The sequence below is a fragment of the Vulpes vulpes genome, chromosome 13 (genome assembly GCF_048418805.1).
Source record: "Vulpes vulpes isolate BD-2025 chromosome 13, VulVul3, whole genome shotgun sequence".
Lineage (NCBI taxonomy): Eukaryota > Metazoa > Chordata > Mammalia > Carnivora > Canidae > Vulpes > Vulpes vulpes.
This window is the reverse complement of record NC_132792.1, coordinates 120,626,766-120,652,599: the sequence shown is the minus strand read 5'-3', so window position 1 is coordinate 120,652,599 and position 25,834 is coordinate 120,626,766. Positions and strand designations below refer to the sequence as shown.

The following is a 25,834-nucleotide window of genomic DNA, read 5'->3' as shown; positions in this document are numbered from 1 at the left end:
ACATTGCTCACACGTTGCTTCAAACTGTTGGTAATTCCATTTAAAGTACAAGTTCACACACTCTTCAACCTGAAGTTTTGTTTTTTTTTTTAAGATTTTATTTATTTATTTATTCATGAGACACACAGAGAGAGAGAGAGAGAGGCAGAGACACAGGCAGAGGGAGAAGCAGGCTCCATGCAGGGAGCCGGACGTGGGACTCGATCCTGGGTCTCTAGGATTGCACCCTGGGCCGAAGGCGGTGCTAAACTGCTGAGCCACCCAGGGATCCCCCAACCCAACAATTTTAAAAGGGTTAGAAACTCACGAAGGAGCTCACGGTGGGGCTATGGTTGAGGCCAAATGAACAAAACTAAAAACAGAGTGCCCATGGACAAGGGTATGATGACAGATGGCATGTAGTATGGCATATAATGGCTGTTTGTGCAAACTCGTTTCCATTTTTAAGAGAGTTAGATCTGTAGTGGTGACCTAGAGAATGGTCCATCACGTCCAGTGTGTGGGGAAGAACAAGGCACAAAAAAACAATTTTCCCATTATTGGGAAAAACAACAAAGAAGACAACTCTGAGAGAGAGTGTGTGTGGGTGTGTATGCACACACACTTGTGACTGAAAGAGCACGGACACGTGAGTGCAGGGACGCAGGCCCCAGCTGCTGCCGTCAGGTCAGAGGGTTAGGGATGGAGGAGGGTTGGCGGTTTGTTAATACTTCCTTCATATTAACTTAGCATCATTTCCTAGTGAAAATGAGGACATGCTACATTTACAATCAAAACAAACAAAGAAAAACCAGAGTGCACTCTGGGAAAGGACCACCAAAACTGGGACCCGCTTGGGTTCCTGGCTGGATGGCCTCATGACCATCAGTGAGAGGGGACCACAGGGACACCTGCATCACAATAATGCCACATCAGAGGGGACGTTAAGTGAGATGGTCCAGTTGAGCACTTCACAAGACAGCTGGCATGTTCTCCGCCACACATGGTAATAGTATGTGTCATGGTCCCAGAGAAAACTTTCCTTCTGCCTCTAGGGCCAGGCTTCGACGCCTAAGCAGGTGTGGCCCTCCAGCACAGAGAAAGGACCCAAGCCCCTCTTCCGGCCCCATGTGCACAGAGAGCACCACGCGTGGGTCGTGCTCCTTATTCCACCAGCCCCAGAATGGGCCATGCTGGTCTGCTACCAAGTTACAATTTCTGGACAGGGAAGTGCCAGGGATCTCCTGGGAGAGCATGTTCTATAAATTAAATAGAATAAGTACATGACTTCAGCAAGCAGCACTTCTGTGAGAGCGCACATCCCAGACACGGCATGGTGCTGACCCGGGCCAGCCGGGGAGACAGGAGCCGGAGCTGGTTAGCGTGACGCATGACTGGGACTCAGCTGCGGGCGCTCGGTAGGGCAGCTGGCTCTGCACGCTGCTCCGGGCGGCAGCTCCCGTCCCTACCGTGTGGACTGCCTCCCCTTGGGAATGATGGGGCAATCTTCACAGGCTTTGCTCAGATAAACATGCAACAAATCCCACAGAAAGGAGCAACATCTTGCCCTTGCTATCACGGACTACTCCCGTGGATGACAGGACACCGCCAGTGAAGTCTGAACCCAGGCCCCCACTACTCACTGTTACTCACCAAGGGAAGGCCATCCTTCCTCCCCAGCACGTGGATGTCATTTCCATTAAAACTCTTCTCTGGCACATGGATCCCATCCCCATAGAACTCGTATGTTGGAGTCCCAACCCCCAGCACCTCAGAATGTAACTGTATTTGGAGAGAGGGTGCATAAGGCAGTAATTAAGGTAAATAGGGTCACGAGTCTTTGTAAGAGGACACAAACGTACAGAGGGACGACACCTGGGAAGGCAGCCGTCTGTAAGCCAAGGCGTGACCTCAGAAGGAACCAACCAGCCTACAATAATCTTGGACTCCCAGCCTCCAGAACCATGAGGAGATGAATTTCTGGTGTTTAAGCCACCCTGATGTGCCAGGCCCAGTAAACCCATGCAGGCAGAGGGCACCATGCCTTCCTTCAGGCTAACCCACCCACAACAGTCTCTTGAAATTGGGATGATGCCTTTGGTCCAAGGCTCTTAGCCTGCATGTGACTTGTAGGCCAAGAACCAGCTGAGATGGCAGTCATCACACCAGAGGAGGGTGGGTCCCGCAGGTGCAGGGATAAATGCCGGGGTGTCCCAGGGTGGCATCTGGGTGCCTCTGAGGACCACAAAGGTGTGGGAAACATAAGGACTTCTGGAAGGCAGGACTCTGGGAGTCAGAGCCCAGGGATGCCCCAATGGCCACCCCAGGGACAGGGGTGAGGGAGGAACCCCGAGGCCACCAGCAAAGCTCTCCCGACTACACAGTGCTTGCAGGGTGAGGGCCGAGCAAGGAGTCAAGCACCCAAACCTGCCCACACCCACCGCAAGGTCTCCTGGGGGAAACCAGGTGTGACAGAGTGTCACACCTCTGACTTTCCTCTTCCCCCCATACTGTCTTCCTCTTAAGTCCTGACTGTCTGTGCTTGAGATACTTTATCAATAACAACAAACAACCCAACGTCCACATAGCAGTTGGCATCACCACTATCAAGAAAGCATCTGATAGCATGGCGGCACATGTGGAAGTGTAACTCGCCCAGGGAGGCTGACATGGCCCTCAAAAGAGACAGACAGCAGTCCATCCTGCTGATATAATCTGAACAGGTCCCCAAGGGCAGGAGCCCAGCCAAGTGGCTCCTTTATTTGCCTCCCCCCAGGACACCAGGGGACGCCTTGAGAGCTGACAGCAGTGATGTCACCACAGAAAGGCCACAATAGCAGAGCTGTCGTAGCCACGTGCTCCCCGCCCACCTCCCTGTGCTATAATCCATGACCATTGTGCTCCAGAATTTCATCATCGCTCGGACCGGTTGGCAGATACAGAAAGGGAACGGGATGGTTCTTCTGTCCCCTTAGAATAATGGCACTTTGCATTTGTATAGCACATTGAACCCATTCAGTGCATTTCCCCAACTACTGCCTAGTCTTATCCGAATGAAACAAAACTCCATGTGTTTTGTAATTGTCTGTGCCATGGAGACAGCTTAGGGATCAGAGCCAGTGAAACTCTGTGCTGGAGGAGGACCAATACCCCAAATTGCGTAAAGAATAACAAATCCCACATAAGTGGCAAATGGAGCCAGCGTGATGGTGCAGCAGCACAACTAGCCATGGGGAGGAGATACATCTGGGCACGGAATCGGTCCAGCGCCAGCCAGGAGCCCCACAGGTGCTCACCTGTGCTGGCAGCTCCTGGGCGTCTCTCTGTCAATACAGCTGGTGTCGGGAATTAACTTTAGGGAGAGGAAGAGATAAGGCAGCGCTCTAGGGAACAAGAGCCCATGAGAATTTGGTGATACTGGCACATTTTGTGGCCTAGAAACATGACCCAGAAATGTTTCTTGCTTTTTCAGCAGTTGGGCAAAGGGCAAGGATGAATATTTGGAAGGATGAGCATGGGGGTGGGTGGGGTGTGGGCGCTGGGAACAGAAGGTTTTGGTCCTCATCACACTGTGGGAAAGGAAGCTTCTGGAAGCAAAGCCACACCAGGAAAAACACACTGTCTGCAGATTCCAAGCAGGGTCCTCCCACCACGTTGACCCCCTCCTCGGAAGTAGGGAGTTAGGCACAGACTTCTTGGGTTGGGCACCTGCCGGCAATTACTGCTTTTACCCTGGCACCATTTAGAGAATCACGGCCTCTAAATCACAGCCTCGGGGCTGTGAAAATGGAAACACTTCCCGCCTGCTTTGCCAGAGCCAGGCTTAGCCTCCAACTCTTCAACCCGCAGCCCCGGGGGGGCTCTCCAAATGCCGATGCCCAGGCCGCATCCCACACCAACGAGATGGAATATCTGGGGGTGGGACCAGGAGCAGCACTTTGTGAGCTCCCCAGGTGATGCCAATGTGCAGCCAGGCTGAGCGGGTGCTGGAACCCCATCTGCCACGGCACTCACCCACCGGGCAGCGATGCTCTCATCACACCTGCCACCGGTCTCTCCCTGCTCACATCACTTGCCTTAATCCCACCCTCAGCTGGGAGAATTTTGCCACAAGTCATTATGTGGCCGCCAGGCTCGCATTCCCTAATCCATTTAGCTTATTAACATAAAGCTGACACCATGCTAGGCAATGTGATGGGTATACAAATTACGAGGGCATGATCCCTTCAAAAATACAAATGTGTAAGATGTGCATACAAGCAACTTTAAAGTATCATGTGGCTGTGGCTTTGAGAGACTCTGAGGCAGGAATTCAGGAAAAAAGCAAGATCCCTTTTAGTTGCACTGAGCATGTCTCCACCACTTGCTCACACACACACACATGCACACACACACACATACACACACATCCCTGGCGGCACATGATAGCTGCGTACACAGGAGGTGCTAAGTGAATGCCAGCCAAATGAATAAATCAGTGTTCTTTGGAACCTACCAAGCCAACGTCCAGGATGCCTTGGTTCCCCTGTCCAGCCCCATGATGCCCAGGTTTCTCTGGGTTAGCACCAAACACCACCCCAGCCTCTGATGCCCAGTCCCTCCCCACCCGACCCTCCTCTCCACCTGGAAGGGCATATAGGGCACAGCAGTGGCCGTGTGCCCTGTGCTGGCAGCTCCTGGAGGCCAAGATCTGCCCCATCCCCCACCCTCCCAGTGTTCACTGCCTCTTCTCTCTGGAACAAAATCCCTGATCTTTGGCTGAGTACACAGCTCCCCCCACCCCATAATAAGACTAGCTGTGTCCATTTGCCTAAGATCTGGCCAGTGAGTTAAGTGGAAGAGGAATGTGCTCCTTCTGAGTCATATGCCCTGGAGAAATGGCCCTTTCCCTCCTCCCCCTCCACCCTGAGGCCTAAAGGGACATGTGAGCTGACACCTTTGCAGACCACAGGGACCAGGCAGGAGTGTGGGGCCCCGATGAGGCCTTGAGGCAGAGTTCTCCTCCCCACCAGATCTCGTTCTGGATGGGCTTTCCAACAGTGAGTTCCCTGTGTCCCTCCTGGCTCCCACACCTTCAACACCTGGACTTCCTTTTTACCCTCAGGAGAGGAGAAAGGCACTCTAGAAAAGCAGATAATTTCTGTCAGAACACCCAGATTTGACAACTTCTGGTAGCAAAACTACCAAGTCCACAAATCTGCTCAGAAGGTGGGATGAGAAATGCAGTGAGGGGACTGGCTTCCTTCTCTGGCTCACGCTCTGTGGAGGCCACAAGGGAAGCCAAGCACTCTTCACTCTTGGTCGGTGGCCTGCAAAGACAGGCCCCACGTGTACAGCAAGAAGCTACAGAAGGTTCCCGGCTCCCACAGATGGAAGCAAATGGAAACAGCAGGAGGGAAAGGGAGGGAGTGTGGGCTCTAGAGCCAGACCCAGGTGCTGGGTGCCCTTGAGCAGGGAATGTACCGTCTGCTGGAGGCCATCACTTTACCCACCTCACTGGAGACTCCACTCACAGTGTCCCAGGGCCCTTCCACAGACGCACGGAGCCTCAATTTCCAGGATGGGGGGTACATTAGTCAGGGTCCTCCAGGGAAACAGACAACAGGGTGCGCATGTGTGTGTGTGTGCATGCATGTGTGTGTGCATGCCTATGAGTGTGTGAGTGCACAAAGTGTGTGTGGTGTACACATGTGTATGTGTAGTGTGTGAGTGTGTATATGCATGTGTGTGCATGTACGTGGTTCATGTGACTGTGTGTGCACATGCTGTGTGCATTGTGTAATGTGTGCATGTGTATGTGGCTGTGTGCTTGCACGTGTGCATTTGTGTATGTGCATACATGTGTGTAAGTACACGGAGTGTTGTGTGGTGTGTGCATGTATGCATGTATGTGTGAGTGTAGTGTGTGCATGTGCATGTGTGGTGTATAAATGTATGTGAATGTGTTCATGCATCTGTGTACATACATGCATGTGTATGCATGTGTGTGATGTGTGCGCACATACTGTGTGTAGTGTGTGTGTGTATATGACTGTGTCAGTATGTGTGGTGTGTGCATGTGTATGTGACTGTGTATGCTGTGTGCATATGTTTGTGTGTATATGTTTGTGTGTGAGCCTAGTCAGCTGCCCACACCCTCATCACAACATGGCTACTTGTATCACATGTATACATGTACTTATATGGAGATTTTAAGGGTCTGCAGGGTGGTCTAGGGAGGCCCAGTGTTGCAGTTGAAGTCTGAAGGCCATCTGCTATGGGATTCCCTCTTGCTTGGGGAGGTCAGTTTTTGTTCTATGGAGGCCTTCAACTGATTGGATGAGGCCCACCCTCATTATGGAGGGCAACCACTCTGCTTTATTCAGCAATCTAAATATTAATCTCATCCAAAAACACCCTCACAGAAACACCTGGCATAATGTCTGACCACATGCCTAGAATAATGTGGCCTAGCCAAGTTGACACCTAAAACTAATCATCCCCGGGGGTGGGCATTCAGGAATCCATGTTTTCACTAACCTCTCCAACTGTGATGCAAGGCACAGTCAAGGTTAGGGATCCCTCTCAGTGATGCAGCCCAAGGTCCCTGATGACTTCAGGGTCTCTCCCTCCACCTCCACAAGGGTTCCTGAACTTCCTCTGTGGAGTGGAACCAGTCTTCCTCACTCTGGAGCGGGAAAATGCTCCCTCCGTGCAGTCGGGACATGGTGGGCTGGGGCTACTCCTCATGCCCAGGGCTGCTAGCCCTGCTGGCTCAAAGCTCCTCTCTCTTTCCCTCTCCCACAACAGACACCATTCTCCAGACCCTGGGGAGCCACGCAAGAGCTGCTTGTGAATCACCCGGACCCTCGCCAACCACTCACATAACCAGATATTCCTCACAGGATTCCTCTGGTGTGGCCACTCACAAGACGCCCACATAGGGTATTTTCCAGTAACAGATAACTGGACCCTCCCAAGCAGGGGCTCAGTGGTCCCGCAGATCTGTCTTTTGTTTCAACAGTGTTTGGATGGAGTGGACCCAGGGGTGCCAGCCTCCAAGCTTTTATCCAGCTGTAACCTTCAGGGCCATCTTCTGGCCACCATGTGTCTCCAGGACCAGCCAACACCCTATTTTGAGCTCAGCTCCTTACTATCATCAACCATGAGCTTTGAGATGCATCATTCCATGGAGCTAGAGGCCACTGTCAACTGCCTGGTCTACACACACCTGTGGGCCTCCTGTCTGGGCTTCTTGTTCCTCCGGGAGATGTGCCTCGGAGGGCATGGGTCACTTCTTCCTTGAACTGGCTGAGCAGAAGTGTGAGGGTGCTGAGCTTCCCGTGAAGGAGCAAAACCAATGCAGCAGCTGCGCCCTCTTCCAGGATGGGGAAAAGCTGTTCCACGAAGAGTGGGCCAAACCCTGGATGGCGAGGAAGCCTCTCTGATTCTGAGGAAGAGCCTGAGCCCAGCTCCGGTGGATCTGCATGCATGGGTTCTCCCGCGGGAACCCCCATCTCTGTGACTCCCTGGATGAGGAGGTGGACTCACTAAGAAGACGGGCCACCACCTGGCTCACATCCACAGGCCGTCCGGGCCCCCAGGCTGGGCTGGGCAAGCACCTCACTAAAAGACTCGCCCTCCAGCATGACAAGGAGCCTCTGGAGCCCGCAGCCTGTGAGGGGCCCCTCTGGTGTCCCCTGGTGCTCCAGAGCTTCTGCCCAAGCCACTCCCTGCTGCCACGAGGCTGCCTTCTTTTTTTAAGGGGCGTTTATTTATTTATTTATTTACTTGAGAGAGACAGAGAGAGAGAGAGAGAGTGCATGGGGAGGGGCAGGGGGAGAGGAAGAAGCAGATTCCCTGCTGAGCAGGGAGCCCCACGGGAGGCTCGATCCCAGGACCCCAGGATCATGACCTGAACTGAAGGCAGATGCTTCACCGACTGAGCCTCCCAGGAGCCCCCACGAGGCGGCTTTTAACCACCCTGGAGCCCTCTTCCAAGCAGTAGACCAAATGGAAACAATAAAGCTTTTTGCAGCAGAGGAAAAAACAAAACAAAACAAAACACAACCCAAACCTGGACCAAGGACAGCAGAACTTCCAGAAGTGGTTCCAAAGCAGATGCACGTGAGACAATCTTCACAGGGGATTTCACCACGTGAAACAGTTAGAGACCACTAGTGACCACAGGGCAGAGCACTCCACTGTTTACCAGCTCCTGACACGCTGCTCACACATGATCTCGCACAAGACAGGGAGCAGAGCTTTACGGCGAGTGGTAAGTGCCTTCCGCAGGCGGTCGGTGGAACTCCTGGATGTGGAATACGGAGCAGAGAACAGCAAGGCTGTGCAGCCGTGTGGGGAGGGTGCTGGGCGGCTGGCGAGGCTCCTTCACTAGCTCAGTCACATGGGCATGCCCCCTGCCTCGAAACATGCAGGATTCAGGTTCACAGCACTGATCTAGTGCGGATTTCTGCACATGGCTGCCTGCAAACGGAACTGTGAAGATGTCCTTGAAGACCCGAGGCACCTAATGAGGCCACCCCTCTGATGGAAGTAAGCTGAGACCTCTGTAAAGCTGTCGTGACGGGAAGAACTGACGGGAAGAACATGCAGAGGCTTCACTGCAGGAATGCTGTGGACGCTCCCCACACCTGAGAGCCCACTGCAGACAGCAGTGCTTACTGCCCACCTCCCCCGCATCTCCATAGAAAGACCACTTTTCACTGGAGAAGGGCTGATTTTGAAATAACCGAGGATCCTTTCCACAACTCTCACCAGGAACTGCAGAATATGAAGGTGGGCAGCCTCATTCCCAGGCCAATCAGATGCCAAGTGGGAGAGAGGTTGAGACTGGAGGGAAAGACAACTCACGCGTAGTGCATGCTACTCACGGTGAAACGGCCACTGTCATGCGGTAGGCATCTGCCATTCCCAGCACCCTGAGCTCAGCCCCGCAGCGGGTGAGCAAGCAAGGTGTGGCCCCTGCCTCAGAGAGCTCATAGCCGGGTCACATGCTGCCCAACCTCAGTGATCTCGGACTCTCAAGGGGGTGTCTGAGATGGTTCTCAGGTCATTTCACCACTACGCCTTTAGGTCTCAGTTTCCCCATCTAAAAATGAGGAGTCTCGCCAGATGACCTCTAAGGTCCATTCTAGTTTTAGCATGTCATCTCCTGGTCACATACTGATCTTCTCTATCCATTCATCCATTCATCCATCGATGGACACTTGGACTGTCTCCTTATCTTAGCGGTTGTAAATAATGCCGCTATGAGCACAGGGGTGCAGGTGTATCTCTGACTTCGTCTTCTCATCTCCTTCAGATTTATAACCTGAAATAGAATTGCTGGATCACACAGTATTTTTACTTTTAACTTTTGAGGCTCCGCCATGCTGTTTTCCAGAGTGGCTGCACCAGTCGGCATTCCCGCCAACCAGACACGAGGGTTCCCTTTCCTGTTTACCTTCACCAACACTTGTTATCCTTTGTCTTTTTGATGCTGGTTATTCTAACAGGAGTGAGGTGGTGTCTCATTGTCCTAACCCCTGAGTCTTAATCCCCTTCCTACAGATATGTGGTAGATTGACAGCAACTATGATGCCACCGATGGCCTCGCTACATCTACATCTTTCCCTGTAACTCTGTCATCCCTCCCATTTCTACCCTGTATTGGGGGAGGTTGTTGAGAGGACATGGTCAACAGCTGACCCATGAGATGGACCCTGGTGATCAGAGACTCATCACCCCCACCCTGTCCTTGGACTATTGGTCCCACTTGCCTTGCCTGCTCTGGGAGCTGTCCCCAGGAGAGCCTTCAGACAGTGATGTGGCGCTAGGACCATGTGAACAGTACATGTGACCTCTTTATAAATGTCTAAGACTTGGTAGGTGGGTGCAGAGATCCGCTCATCTTGTGGCTGCCCAAGAGAAGCCTCATAAGTATATTCCCTTGCTTACAACACCTGCCACCCACCAACCTGGAGTGGCCGGCCTCCCTCTTCGGGCCCTCCCCAGCCTCTTCTCACACCTGCGAAGCTCCTGAGGCACTTTCTTTTTTTTTTTTTTTTTCTTTTTACTTATGATAGGCACACAGTAAGAGAGAGAGAGAGAGAGGGGCAGAGACACAGGCAGAGGGAGAAGCAGGCTCCATGCACCGGGAGCCCGATGTGGGATTCGATCCCGGGTCTCCAGGATCGCGCCCTGGGCCAAAGGCAGGCGCCAAACCGCTGCACCACCCAGGGATCCCACTGAGGCACTTTCAAATCAACGCCCTGGGCTCGCCCATGTGACTCGTTTTAGCCAACAGGACACTAGCAGATCTGATGCAAACCAAAGTGTGGAAAAGCACATGTGCATTCCCACTTGTGCCCTGGCTTCTCTGTGACACTGCGAGAAGAGCCCGGGCTCATCACTGGAGGACGAGGCAGGAAGCAGGACCAACCAACCCAGGGGAGGCTGTCCCACATGGGCTAATAGTCTGCAGATGGCCAGACACAGTCTGTGGATGGCCAGTCCAGGCAAGAGCAGAAGAACACTCCTTTCTCCCTATAAGCCCAGCCAGCATGGGGGGAGCCAACCAGGTGACGCATGGATCCATCAGAAATAGAAACTGCACTTGCTGTAAACTTGCTTGATCCTCTGTTATCATGGAATAAAGAACCATTAAGGACAGGCCAACCAGCTATGGGCCTAATGAGCCAGGGCTGTTGTAGGGTCATCTGCTGGTCCGGCTGTGGCCTTGTGGGGGAGTGAAGTGGGGACAGGCCTCCTGCCCACCGACCGCCGGCTTCTGGTTCAGCACCACCGTTCACACAGTGAGTAAAGCATTCCATCTTTCCCTCTGACTAATAAGGAGTTGGCCACAGAAAGAGAATGAAAATACATTATACATGAGACACACTTTCTGAACTAGTTGCAAGTGTTGTTCTAGGATATTTTTACTTCTCTTCAAACATTCCCTCTGGGGTGAACTATCTTCCCAAGAAGGTAAATGGAAATAGGAAAGAGCCTTGGAGGAATCCACTGGGCCCCATTGTGACGAGCCAGCAACGTGATGGTCCCTGTGGCCCCTGTGGCTTTGGGGGCTCGTATCTTCCTTTTAGATAGTGATGTTACCTGAGTGGTGGTCCGCAAGGAGCATGTTCCAGAGAACCAACAATTTCCCCTATTCTGTAATGAAAAATATGGACTCTGGTCCCACTTGTCTTCAGACCCTAGCTCTATGGATTCAAGAAACATGAGACCCCAGTAGGAGGTAAACCTCTCTATGCCCTGACTTCCTCGTTTACCGGGTGGGATTTTCGATCATGATCACCTTGTAGGGTTGTTGGGAGGGTCCGTTCTTTTACAAGCAACAGCAGTCACTCAGGAAACAGAAGTGGCTCTGATCCTCAGCATACTTCAGAAATCCGCCAGCCAACACAGAACTCTGATTTGGAAAATTTCTGAGTCAAGGATGGTGTCTCTACAGCATTGCACACAACTGCCACTAAGTTTATGTGTCCCTTTTCACTGTGTTACGTGTCACAATTAAAATTCGCTGCTCCCTCCAGAGCCCTGCAGGAAGGACCGCACCCACAGCAGGGAGCGCAGGGAATCAGAGGAAACGACTGTCTTCACTATCCTTCCCAGCAGCTGATGCATGACAAACATTTGATCCAAAGCGACGTGGGTCTTTCTCTCGGTTCTGGTACATTAATGCATTTAGTAGCCTCCTCTGAGGTCACAGAAATTGGGACAGAGTTTGAAACTATCTATTTATAAATTTGTAGAGTCAGCAAACAGCTGATGTGTAGAGAGGACACAATCGTTTTTTAAAAAAAGATTGTCCCTCTTACATAAGTAGCACATGCTTGCAGTATCAGTGAGCCATTGCCTTAATAATGCTGCATAACAAGTCATTCCAAAATTCAGTGCCTTAAAACGATGATCATTTATGCTTGCTCATGCATCTCAAGGTTGGCTGGGGGTCACTGGATCCTCCATGCACCTCGCACCAGTGTGTTGGCCGTGGTGATGTCAGAAGTGCAAGAAAGCAAGGACACCCAGAACTCTGAAGGCCTCAGCATACTCACACACCTGCCCACATTCACATGCCAGAGCCCGACGTGAATGTGGAGGAAGGGACCTGCACCGTCACCTGGCAAGGGCATGGACACAGGCAGGGCTGGCTTCAGGGACATGACCAATAGGATCTGCACTGTACAAGGATCCTGGCCAACCCCACCTCCTCCAAGCCCACCGGCAGGACTGCTGGAACTTCTGGAACTTCTGAAGGGGACCTGTGTTTCACACCATACAGTGGGTACTTTGCACTGTGATGCATACCCCAACCCCGCACTCCACAGGTGTGGTTCAGGTAAGCATCAATGAGGAGGGTGTAGGTGGTCATTAGTGGTCACACATGTGGCCTTACTGCCACACTGTTCTTTCCAGATTAAAACCTGGCACGCCTGCCCCTCCCCCCAGCCTGGTTATACCTCCCCCACAAACTCAACACCCTAGCACCCCAATCCCCTCATCCTCCTCCTTCACAGCCCAGGGTGACTGCTCGATGGAGGGAGTGAAAACTGTCCACCAGAGGTCCTTAGAGCCACAAGTGTCAGAAATCCACAGTGGGTCTGAAGACACTTGTGGGCTTCAGGGCACAAGATGGAAGCACAGTTTGGATGCTTCTCCCAAACTGTGCAACGGAGTCCTCCCCTCAGGCAGGCTCAGCCAACGCAAGACCGTCACAGACTTTGTTCAATGACTTGGTCTAGAAGTGACATGTCATGGTCCCCAGGGATGACCACATCCAGGGTCTGATGATGCCCCTCCCCCAAAAGCAGGCTCCTTCTCACACTCACACCAGCCTGGGGCTCTCCCAAAGCTCCTATTCTCCAACAATTTCCTAAAGTCCGGGATGCAGCCAGGGCCCCTCGTCAGGTCCATCTCCTCTCAGGGGGCCCCTGACCATCCTCCACAGTGACCCGCAGGGCCAGTGACCCATGGGGCCCACATCCTGCTCCAGCAGGAGAGCGGCACATGAAGTGGCTCTTGCCACGGAAAATGAATCACATGCAACATGTCAACATCAGAATCCTACAGTTCAGAAAATTAGCCAAAGAACACATTTTCTGATAATTAGAGAGCTAAAAATGGATCCACTTTGAAAATCCCTTCCTTCCTCCCGAGAAAGCTGAGGAGGTGGTTTAACAACAATCAGCAGCGGAGATACAGCACATTCTGGGTGTTTAGGGGACAAGTTCCAAGAAATTTCTTGGAAGGTACAGTTCCCAGAAGGTGGTGGTGCTAACAGACCCACGAACCCTCCGCACATCCCTGCAACCGGCTCGGACTTAGCAGGAGAACCAGAGCAAGAGAGACAGGGGAGCAGCTGGGGGCAGGCCACCAGCCGCCTCACCTGCTTCGGCACCAAGTGTGTGTGGGATTGTCACCCAGCACTGCCAGCAGCCCCTGAGGGCCAGGACGTGAGCAGCAGCATGTACCGTGCTGAGCTGCTCTGAGCTGCACACACGTGCATCCTCTCACTGAATATCACGGCAGCTGTGCATTCTCACCACTCTCAAGTTAAGTGTCACACCCAGGGCCACACAATAATCAGGGCAGGAGCAGCATCTAGGCAGCAGAAGCCTATGTGCACCACCACCTCTCTCGTGGAAGGGTCCAGAAGTGGCAGGGAGCAGACCCCAAGGAGGGCAGCGGACACAGATGCACACCAAGGGTTAGGGTAGGAGAAGCCTCAGTTAGGGACCTGCTAAGTCGATGGTCAACATAATACAGAGTTACACGTGATTTTACAAATCTCATAGAAGTAGTTAAATGTAGTAAATATACACATTCCAAGCTAGGCCCTTGTGCAACTGCTCATGGAGCCGAAGACCATTAGGCTGCAAGACAAGTGACCATTAGGCTATAACACCTAAAAACTCACAGTCCGTATTTCCTGGCCTCCAATACCTACCCTGGACCACCCTTCCTGGTGTTTCCCACTGAAGATGAATAGCATCTGTGCTCACAGGAGCAGCAGAGGCCACAGAGTGGGGTGGGGTGGGGGAGACCAAATGAAAAGGACAAGAAACAGAAAAAGGTACTTGGAGTATGTTTCCTGGAGCAAAATGCCTCCATCTACTATTTATGCAAACTTATGCAAACTATATGCAAATTTGCAAATGGTAATGCTAATTCTTGCACAGCCTGTATTCTTTCATGGCCTTGGCTTTGACCTCTGGGTTATAAGGTAGGATCCCAGCGGAGGCGGCCACTGGCCACTGCCCACTGTCTGGCCAGAGTCAGTGGTCAAGCAGTGCGGAAGGGTAAGTAAGACCCACGTGATGGATGTGGATTATTGTCTTGGTGGGGAATCTGGGTGGTATGTTCAGGATGGCAGAGAGTAGGTGTCAGAGCCAGGAAATGACAGCTGAAGGGGCTATTGATGTGTCCAACACATTATATAGGAAAATAATTGACAAATTCATGAATTGCCCTTAGTACCAAATGCCATGTGTTTTCTTAAATCACTCTTTACTCTCTGGATCACTAATATTTTCATATGCATTTTCCTTGTCTTACCATACTTCCCTGCTGTGACATACAACATGTGGAGCTCTCACCTACCAAGGGTCTTGGAAGACATTAAAGGACGAGTCAGTAGCTAGAAAAATAGTCAACTTCTTGATTCAGCCTTCTCCTCCAGTGAAAGGTATCATTATGGAAATGTACCCAGATATTGAGACACTTGCACAATTGTTTCCCTTCTGTCAATGCTGGTATAGTGGTTGTTTCTCTCCTACTCACATAAGGCTCAAAAAGTCCTTCTGGGTTGACAGGTGGCTCCCTATGTCCTGTGGCCCATGTGCTCTGGACAGAAAGTGGGGCCGTCCTCTGGCTCAAGGCTATGGCCACTGCTCACTTTACCTGCCAGTTGCTGTTCCATACACTTTACTGCAAAAAGCAGGTGCTGTCCTGGTGGAGAATGCAGTCCCTCTGCCACTGGGGTTCCCTGGCTATGCCACAGAATTGTGCTAAATACCAAGCTTGTGCTGTTCGTGCACACATGAATGTGCATGCACACGTGCGCTTCCCAGATGCACTGAGGGCAGCATCCATTCAGAACAACTCTCTCAATGCTTGGCTCCCCCTTTCAAAGCATTTCCCATCCTGCCCCTAAAACACTCCCAGGGATGCTGCCAATCAAACTACAAAGCTGAGTGGCGAGCTGAAACCTCAAAGGAAAACCAGCATCTAGTTAAAAACTTCCCTGAGTTGAGCAGGAGCGTTTCTGAGCCGAGCACCAGACAGGAACAAAAGCTGTGAGGTCACAGGGGCTGGAAATGCCATCCATCATCACACAAAGATAAAGAACCTTTAAGTCCAGCCAGAGGGCACCTGCGAATACCCAGTAGCCCTGATGCTTTGATTGATGGCCACCCATTCTAATTAGCGCCTTTTATCTCGAGGTTTCCAGCAAACTGCTCACTTGCTCCCCCTCCCCCTCCTCTGCCATTTGCCTTTCTGGGGAGACAGTACTGAGCACAGAGCCCCTCCAGCCCCTTCCCCTGCTTGACCGACCATGGCCATGTGACCATCCACTCTCGAGCATGGGGCCGCACTGACCTTTCTCAGGAGGAAGCAGATGCGCTCAATGTTCCTCAGCCGCTCCCTCTATTGGGACACACAAGAAAGAAAGAGGGGGGTTAGATGCTCTGCTGAAAGAACACGAGAAGCCCCCCGTGATCCAGCCCCCAGGAGAGGAGTCAGAACCCACCAGGGACCTGCATGCTCCCACCCGGCGGCTCCTAATGAGAGTTTTTGCTCATAGAACTCAACAGCAAAAAACCCCAAATAATCCAAATACAATGGGCAGAGGCTGTGAATAGATATTTTTTCTGAAGAAGACACAGAGATAGCCGGGGGAACATGAAAAGGTGCTCATCACTCTTCATCAGGGAAATGCAAATCAAAACCACATTGAGATAGCACCTCACAGCTGTCAGAACGGCTGTTACTAAAAAGATAAGAGACAGTAGGTGCTGGTGCGGACGAGGAGAAAAAGGATTCTCGTCCTTTTTCTTTGCACTGTTGGTGGGAATGTAAATTAGTGCAGCCACTACAAAAACATTAGGGAGGCTCCTCAAAAAGTTAAAAATAAAAATACTGTAATAGCCACAGCAATTCTACTCTGGGTACCTATTTGAAGGGAACGAAATCGCTGCCTAGAAAACGTTATCTGTACCTCTGTGTTCACTGAAGCATTATTTATCACAGTCATGACACAGAAGCAGCCTGAGTGTCGTGGGTGTAAGTGGAAAAAGAAAATATGTATATACACACACATGCATATACATACACTATATCCATATGATATACTATTATACAGTCATGACACACACACACACACTGGAACATTACTCAGCCATAAAAAAGAAGCAAATCCTACCATCTGCGACAACATGGATGGACCTTGATGGTGCTATGCTCAGTGATATAAGCCAGACAGAGAAAGACAAATACCATATGATGTCACTTATATGTGAGATCACGCAAAACAACAAAACAAACTCCTAGAAAAGGAGATCCTGTGTGTGGTTACCAGAGACAGGCAGCAGAGCAGAGGGAACTGGACACCGGGGCTCAAAGGTACAAACTTCCCACTGTAAGACAGTCGGGCACTAGGGACCTCTGGAGCCTAGAGCCAGCCCTCCCGGGAGGACTTCCACCCGGGCTCCAGAGCACATGTGCCCTGATTGGTGTCTAAGCTATGAAGTTCTCTGCCCGTTGATTTTATTTTTCTAAAGTGAGTGCATTTAGAGGAAGCAGTCATCCCACTAAATTAGACACCAGCAGCGCTCCCAGGCTAAGACTTTTCGAGACATCAAAGTCCATTCCCGGAGCCTGGCCCACAACTGGGACGGGTGCCCATGGCCAGCGGCAGGGTGGCGGGGTGATGATGGTCACATCACAGACTGTGCACGGCCTTCCCTTTCGTGTGGTGAGCTTCTTGTTTTCCAAAGCCCCTCTGAGTGCAGCTGCGGCGTCTGCTGGTGCTTCATTAGGAGGCAGCCACTATGAATCTGGTGACCACGAATGTGATGCTAATGAACTTGCTCTGGGGGAGACAGGTGGCTCTGCCACTTCAGTTTCTCTAATCAAATCATACAGTGACTGCTGTGTGTCTTTCAAGCCCAGAAGAAAGAGCCCACCTCAGGACAAATTAGTGTCCACGTGGCTAGGGAGACAGACCATGTCCTCCAGAACACACATGTGTGCATGCTCACACATGCATGTGCACACACACACCCCGCACACAGCTGGGCATCAAAGCTGCCTACATGAGGAATAAGGGGCAAGGGGTGAGGTGCCAGACATAGGGGGGCTGGTACAGGGCCACACCAGCTCCTTCCCCGCAAGCTGGGCCTCTGGTGGCTCCTCCTTTGGTGATACCGAGGGCCCCTCTGGTAAAAGGAAGGGAAATGAGAAGCTGAGAGGAAAACAAGAACCCTCCTGCCCTGTCCACCCCCTGGAAGGAGGTCTACCCCGAGGGCCCCGCAAGACATAGAGCTCTAGGGGACATTTGATCCTGAGAACCAGTGAGCCTCAGCCCACTCCTAGAGCAACTGTTTGTAAGCTAAGTCCACCAGGGCTGGTGTCACCAATGGGTGCGGTGGCTTCTCCGAGCCACCTGAGGCAGAGACCCTGCTCCAGGGCTCTACGGAGGCTGAAAGAGCTCGAATGGGAGTTAATGAGGCATCCGAAGCACTTAACTTCCTTCCAGAGAATAAATAGTAAGAACCAAGAAAATATGTTGAATACTCTTCCATGGGGGGTTTAATGGATTTTTTTTTTTTAATCTCAGACAAGAGTCCTTTCCGGAGGGGCGTCAGTCTATCCAAGAAATATCTGGCTGGCAGGGCCCAGGCTCCTTAATTAAATCATCTAAAAGCGTCTAAAGCATGGCTTTAGTGACAAGAGTGAAGAGCTAAGACCCAGTTCCACCCTCCACCTCATTCTGCAGTATGCTTTCTCCCTCTCATCAACAATAGTTGAGCACCAACTGTGTGCAGGCTCCGTACTGGTGCTGCCATGGCACATGGCCTATCCTATCTTCTTTGCTCCATCTGGACTAAGAACTTGACGTAGCCAGATGGAAGTGGCTCCATGAGGCAGTCTCAAGTTTTCGCCAGTCACCTGGGTGGAATTGGCAGGACAGGACAGAGTGGAGGACACGTTTCTGCAGCAGCACGCACCCGGGGGTGATTCAAGAAAGCCCTGGGGGTTTCCAGTGAGCTAGGAGGAGGAACAGCAGGACTAGAGCAGCTCTGTGGACCAGGCGGTGATGCCAGTGCCAAACACGAAACATCCAGAGAGAAACGAGACCAGGAGATAGCCCTTTCAGGTCACAGGTAGGTGGTGAGATCGGCAGATGCAAACAAAATGCATTTCAATGCAAGCAAGTTTCACAAAACCTCAGAAATTTTCAAGTGCATCTTAGGGATTCTTGCATCTTGCGACAAAATTCTGCTCCACACTGTTGACTTTGAAAGGGTTTCATTCTGTTTCATAGAACCAAAGAATCTGATGCCAAAAGGATTCGAAAATCAGCTCTGTGAAAAGAGACCACCTGGAGTACGTGGTAGGAGCACGGGCTCCCGAGACAGGCAGACAGGCAGTGCTAACCTCCCGCCATGCGCTGCGGGCTCTCGCCTACCAGTCTGTGTGCGGCAATGATGCCATCCTGGCTGACTTGTGAGAATTATAGGTTACACATATACACGGTTCCTCGCGTGCAGTAAAAACTCACAAAAACTTACAACTCCGGTAAAAACCATGTCCCTTACGGAGGTGACCCTGAGGCCTGGTCCCCTGGTCTTCTGGTACCTCCAGGGAGCATATCTTCCTTCAAGGAGGACAGGTCTCTCTGGTCCCTGTCACTGAAGAGTGACACCATGAGCCTTCCAGGTTCAGATGGATTCACACAGTAAATCCTGCCGTTCAGTCTACAACCTCTAACAGAAAATATCCACAGAGATATCCAAACAAAAACCTGGCTTTGTGCTGGAAACTGGGGCCTGGAAAGAACTTCAGGGGTGCACAGACCCCCAGAGTTTAGGCTGAGAAACACACCTGAACAGTGTGTGTTCCATCCCTTGAGCCCAGCGAGGCTGGTCCACAGTGAGTGTGGATGAGGCTCTGTCCACGTGCGTGGTTGGTCCTTGGCTCTGGGAAGTCGGCTGCACTGACCAGAGAAGCAGATGGCCAGCACCCACACCATTCATTGGAAGTAGGGTCCTCCTCTGCTCTCTGCACCAAGCCCGCTTTCCATATCCACTCCAGAGCACATGGCAGTGGCAGCATGCATGACTGACCAGCAAGACAGAATGGAAAGATGTAGAACAGCACGTGCTGAGTCTGGATCAGATGACCAGACAGCATCAGATTCCCCAGTGGGCGGCGAGCTGACCTCAGGCCCACAGACGGAGCCTCTGAAGATGAGTGACCCCCTGGGTGGTGGATGGGTGGCCAGGGGCTCTATACGTCCACCCACTCTGCATGTCTGCCTCTGGGAGACCTGGGCAAGCACAGAGCGTGAACCACCTCTGATGAGCCTCCCAAGCTCTGCCAGCATGTTGGCCAGCATGGAGCCTCTCTCCTTATTCAGGGATGAATAACCAAAAACCACCAGCATGGGGCCTTGAAGACTACAGCCCTGCACAGTAGACCTTTCCCACCTGGGTTCTTGGGATCGTCATTCTGACTTGCGAGATATGTTGGGACCTGGGCAGACTTCAGGTGTGAGAGGTGCCCTTGACCTGAGCCAGGAGGGGAGGCACTCTATCCACCCCCCACCTGAACGTCCTTCCTCCCCAGGCCCTGGCAGCCTGCCCTGATGCCACCCCACCCACCGCCAGCACCCACTACTCACCGCGTGAACAGGGTTACACTGGTCTATGGGGCTCTTAAAATCCGTCCTTAACTCGTCGAAGGCAATGATCTGAAACGGAATGTGCAGAGCAGAGATGTTAGTGCAAGAGTGAGTTGATGCGCCGTGTCAGAAGCTTCCCATGGATTTGCTTCAAAGTACAGGAGGCAGGGAGAAGGTATGAATGATTCAAGACCGGCCAGGAGCTGGCTTTTGTCAGAGCCGGTGATGGACACTTGGGGCTGACTGTACTCCCCTGTCTTCTGTGTATGCCTAAAACTCCCCAAAATAGGCAACGGGCAAGAGATGGTGTAAGGGTACATGCTCGCCCCGAGTGGAAAGGTCAGGCCTACAGACCTGATACACAGCCCCACGCGTACAGACGAGGAAGCTGGTCTCTCAACATGAAACTGGCTGAGACAAGCTCTCACCTGCTCCTGACAGTGGAAGCAAGGGTAGCCGTGTGCCGGGACGGAGGGCGGCGAATGCTCCCATGGGAATGATACTGCAGCTCGTGTTGCATTGATACACTCTGCACGGAGACTTACATAATGCTGTACGCCGAAGGTATTTCTCTCAATTGTTTTTAAGGCCCCTCAAAGCTTCATAAGCTTCCTGTGCTTTATTTACAAAGACATGGAGAAAAGTCTATTACGGTGACAGCAGGCTGAGGTGTGGATATAGACACAAAAATTCAAACCTCGAGCCAGGGCTTCCCTCCTCTCTCCTTACAGGAAGAACCTCTCTGTTTTCTGTTTTTGTTTATTTTGGCAGAGATGCTGATTGGACATGAGACGGACAGAGGTCAGGACAAAGGGAGGAGAGAAAAGCAAGAAAGCCGAATTGATGGTCACAGAGAGGCCCTGAGCGCCAGCGGTCCACGGGCTGCACAACCAGCTCCCAAGCAGTCACATCTTCACAGATGGGTCCCACAGCCCGCCAGAGAGCACCGGTCCCCCCCGTCTGGGGGGAGGATGCAGAAGGCAGCCTTCTCCAGGCACACCCAAGGAAAGGACTAGCTGGTGGTGAAGCTTTCCGAGCCTGGCCACCTTGTCTAGAAGGGGACCCGATGGCAGAGAAGAGGTATTCGGGCGGGGAGGGTCCTCCCTTATGCCGTGGAGGCCGGGGCTCCCAGCCACCTCTCCCCTGGGCTGCACACGCCGAGGTAGCAGCGATGGGGCGGCCACCCCAGCTGCTTCCATCCCAGCAACACGGGATCCGAGGAAGTACCATGTGGGGGAACAGCTTACTTCCCTGCACAAAGCAGGTATAATCGTAAAGCAATCACACCCCATCCTGATTTCAAAACTCCTACAGAATCCAGAGAAATTCTAGTATAAGCTGCATTAACTAGACACATCTGCCTCATTCCCTGCCAGCTCGTTAACTCCCCGGCCTGTACTTGAATTCAGGACAGGACTGGCCTCCTAGCCATGGCGCCCGGGCTGTTCCCAGCCGCCTCTAATCAATACCATCTTCCCTGCTTGTACTTACACAGGACTCCCTGGGGCTCCCACCCACATTCTAGGCCAGAGTCAGCAACTCCACAGGCCACATCCTGCCTGCCACGCATTTTTTTTACAACCTGTGAGCGATGAATGGTTTTTATGCTTTGAAAGTGGTTGAAAAAATCAAAAGAAGACTATTTTGTGACATGTAAAAATTGTACTCAGATTTCAGTTTCCATAAGTAAAGTTTTATTAGAACACAGACACATTCATTCTTTCCTCTGCGGTGCATGCTTTCACGCTACAACGGCAGAGTCCAGCTGTTGCCACAGACACCATACACCCAACAAAATCCAAAACAGTTACTGTCTTGCCCTTTACAGAAAAAATTCACCAGCCCCTCATCTACTCTCTTATTTTCCCTCTAAAGCTTCACTGTCCAATAACGTAGCCACATTAAGCCATTTAAAATTTCATTTTAATTAGTTAAATTAAAAATTCAGTTCCCACATTTTATTTGCTCAAAAACCGCATCTGTCTGGTAGCTATTAAATGGCACAGACATAAACTATTTCCATCATCACCCGAAATTCCTTACATAGCACTGCATTGGAGGCACAGAGAATAGGTCATAATCACTCTTCCACAAGGATCCCCTTAAGTACTGCCGGCTACCCTGACCCTGGCAGATCTTTGTTCCTTAAGCCAGCTCTCTCCAACCTTTATATAAACTGGCACCGAGTTGCCTCATCATTCTGATTGCCCTCTCCCAAACTTACAGGTTGTAAACATCCACACTAAAATGTGACTGTCAAAAGTAAACACCATATTCACAATGAGGTCAGCCTAGCACAGAAAATCAAAGTATCACCTCCTCTGTTCTGTAACCTATGTCTCTGTTAATGCAACCTGATAGCATTAGCTTTTTGTTTCCGCATCACACTCCCTGCTTTGTACTGACCTTGCATTGCCTAAAAGCCCCAGGTTTTCTCATGCACTCATTAAACTCCACATGCACAGTTGGATGTGAAGGCTTGAGAGCAAGAACTGACCTTTATCCATTTTAATTCCTGATGGTTTGGTCCATCAGTCCAGTGTGCTGAGATATGACCTATCTCCCAACCACAAGTCCCAATGTCCTCAATGGACACATCCACATCCACCCTAACACAGGTGCAAATGGAGCAGAACCCAGGGCAGAGCCCAAAGTGCACCCTTGCTTGCTCCCACGAGGCTGGCATTGGCTAACCTCCAGCCTGTCGTTAGCCAATTGTAAGACAGTTCACTATATGTAGTTCAGGAACTGAAAGTCGGTCCCTGGATAGCTTTTGAACCCACAAGTATTGGTGAGCCAGGGAGCCCAGGAGGAAAGAAGTCATCCCCTGAGCTATGGCCTTGACACTCCAGGTTCTATCCTGTCCTGACCCAAGCCAGGCCCCTGTGCAAGGGCTGGGAGGTCAGTCTGGGCTGATGGTGTGTGAAGCAGGGGGAGCTTCCCTGGGGACCAAGAGCTGCTGAGTGCGTCCGAGAGCCAGGCAACCACCACCCGTCTCGGGGCCTGGCCTGGAGGAAGGTGCAAGGAGACCGTGAGCCCTGAGTGCAGCTTCAGCCTGTGAGCCCCAGGAGACAGAATGTATGGGGCCAGCCATGTGCACAATGAGGACAGGGGCTTCAGCATCCCCACCCCCGGGACCACTCACTCCTGCACGCACCACTTCACCTGACGCACGTGTAGTGAGCACCGTGTGGGTTTATTACATGCTCACCACACTGGGTACTGGGCTTCAGGAACACACTTTGGATTCCGTAATCCTCGGCCACCCCGTGATGTCGGTACTATTATCGTCCCCGTCTTACAGGTTGGGAAGTTGAACCCAAAAGTAGTTCAAGTCCTTCCCCAAAATTGCTGCTCTGGCACCAGCTCCAAACCAAGGCCTCCCTGACACTACAACCTATGCAGTTAGCATCACGTTGCTCTGCCTCCCACAACACGTGGAGGGGATGAGGTAGGATCCCAAGGATATCCAGAATGGGCAATTGTGTCTATGGAATGAAAGCAAGCCCTGGGGTGCCTGCAGGGAGCAGTCGGGTAAGCCACTGGCTCATGATTTCAGCTCAGGTCATGATCTCTGGGTCCTGGGAGCCCTGCGTTGGGCTCCAAGCTCAGTGCAGAATCTGTTTGGGATTCTCTCTCTCCCTCTGCTCCTCCTCCTGCTCTCTAAATAAATAAAATCTTAAATAAACAAAAAAACAAAGAAAGAAAGCTTCCAGAAGAGGTGAGGGTTAGGTCACCCTCTTTTTAGCCTAATTCATGGTCTCCCAGCCCTTGCCTCCTGCCCAGTGTCCAGCACAGGAGACACAGGCAGTGCACTGGGACGGCCGTGTGGGTGCTGCAGACTTCTGCCTGCAGCCAGGCCATTAGCACCAGGGACGGACTGTGAGTGTGACAGGCGATAGTGGTGATAGGATCATGACCATGGACCGCCAGCTGAGCCTCGGGGGCTCCACGAGCCTCGGGGGCTCCATTCCACCATGGGGGCCCCCACACAACAGTGCTAAGTGAGCTTTAACTCCTGCTCTGAGGATAAGCACACTTCAAAGCCTCTTCATGTTTTTACATTTATTTTTAAATTTATATACAATAAAATGTACTCTTTCTGGTTAAAGGTTCTATGTCTCTTGACAAATGCATAAAATCATGTAAACACAATCAAGGCAGAGAATAACTCTATCACCCCCCAAAACTTGCCCCTGTTGCCTCTTTGGAGTCACCCCCACCCCACTCAGTAACCACGAGTCCCTTCTCTGTCCCTATCGTTTTGCCTTTTCCAGAAAGCCATCCTAACGGATCGTGCCGTGCGTCAGCTTGTCGGCTTGGCTTCTTCCACTTAACACAATACGATAAGATTCAGCAGCAGCATGGCCTGTCTATCTGTAGACAAGCTGAATCCTATTCCATGGCACGGATGGACCCGCTTCTTTATTCCTTCACCTGCCGAAGAGCATGTGGCTTGTTTCTGGTCTCCAAAAATCATGAACAAAGCTGCTATCAACATTTGCATACTCGTGTTCTCCTAAACATAAGTTTTCAATTCTCTCGGGTAAATTGGAGCAGGATTGATCACTGGTTCATGTGGTGGGCGTATGTTTCACTTCATACGAAACTGAGAAACTGCTCTTTAAAGACGCTGTACCATTTTTGCGTTCCCCGCCCCCCGCCCCAGCAATGAGTGAGAAGCTCAGCATCCTTGCCAACAGTGTGTCAGCTTGGATTTCTTCTATTTTAGCCATTTCCATAGGTGCATAAAGGTATCTCAGGATAGTTTTAATTTGCATTTCTCCAATGACTAATTGAAAATGTTGAGCATCTTCACATGGGCTTAACGCCATCTGTATTCCTCCTTTGGTGAAGCATGTGTTCAGATCATTTGCCCATCTTTTTTTTTTTTTAAGCCATTTGTTTTCCTATTGATTTTTTGAGAGCTCTTTATATATTCTGGACATAAGTCCTTTGTCAGATATGTGATTTGCCAGTATTTTCTTCTGCTCTGTGGCTTGTCTTTCCATTCTTGACAGCATGCTTCTCAGAGCAAATGTCCTCTTAACACTTCTCAGTTTATCCAATTTACCTCTTTCTCTTTTATTGATCAAACTTCTGGTGTTGGATCCACGTACTCCTAAGGCTACACAGATTTTTCTATATACAGATTTCTATATAACAGATTTTTCTATATATTTTTTCTAAACAGTGTTTTCTTTATGGGAAGGTTTAAACTACAACTTTGATTTCTTTAATAGATGTAGGACTATTTGGGTTATCACGCACGAGCTCTGATAGCTTGCAGGAACTGGCCCCTTTCATCAAAACTGTCACATGTACAGGCTGGATCTGAACTCAGGGCGACCCTCACTGTTTGTGCATCCCCCTTCTTGTTTTCTCACCAAACTCCTGAGACGGAGGTCGCAGGAGGCTAGAAAGGGTAGCCACAGATGAGCAATGACAAAGCAAGAGGAGCAGTTCTCCCACCAGCTATGCACGTCCCAGGGACTCTGAAGGCCCAGGCTGCCTGGGACCTCACTGGGCTGGGCCTGGGCTCCACAGGGCAGAAATGAGGCTCTGGGTGGAAATCAGGGGTTTGCAGGAGACGCCACCAAAGAGGGAGAAACGAGGTCAGATGCCAAGCTGGCGGCTCAGGAGAGGCAGAGCCAGGCCGGGGAGTGTAAAAAGAAGTCAGGAAGGAAGCAGAGAGAGTACGTGGTGTGACCTGTCCGTGCCCCCACCAGGCTTAGGCTAACAGCACAGATGTCCTGCCCCAAACTCTCCAGCTGCTCCCCCAGCCTTCACCTCTACAGGGTCACAGAGCAACTACTCACGGGCCAGTGAAGCCCCCATGAGGGTCTCATGGGGCTAGAGGCACCCCCTCCCCACAGCAACATCAGCCCCAAGTGTCAGGAGCAGCGTGGACCCACCTAAGAGGCAGGGAATTGTAGAAATACTCCAGAA

General features: G+C 51.4%; 1 protein-coding gene across 3 annotated transcripts in view; it reads right to left on the bottom strand.

Moving 5' to 3' along the window:
* CNIH3 (cornichon family AMPA receptor auxiliary protein 3) overlaps positions 1–25,834 on the bottom strand; it is a 215,471-nt gene that overhangs the window by 37,941 nt on the left and 151,696 nt on the right. For 2 of the 3 annotated variants that reach the window (XM_072732665.1, XM_072732664.1), the window contains 2 exons: positions 19,886–19,954; positions 15,580–15,627 (listed from right to left, as the gene is read on the bottom strand). In XM_072732665.1, the coding sequence (XP_072588766.1) occupies positions 15,580–15,627; positions 19,886–19,954 (117 nt within the window). Of the gene's footprint in view, positions 1–15,579; positions 15,628–19,086; positions 19,324–19,885; positions 19,955–25,834 lie in introns of all 3 variants that reach the window. The other variant, XM_072732663.1, reaches the window with a different exon arrangement.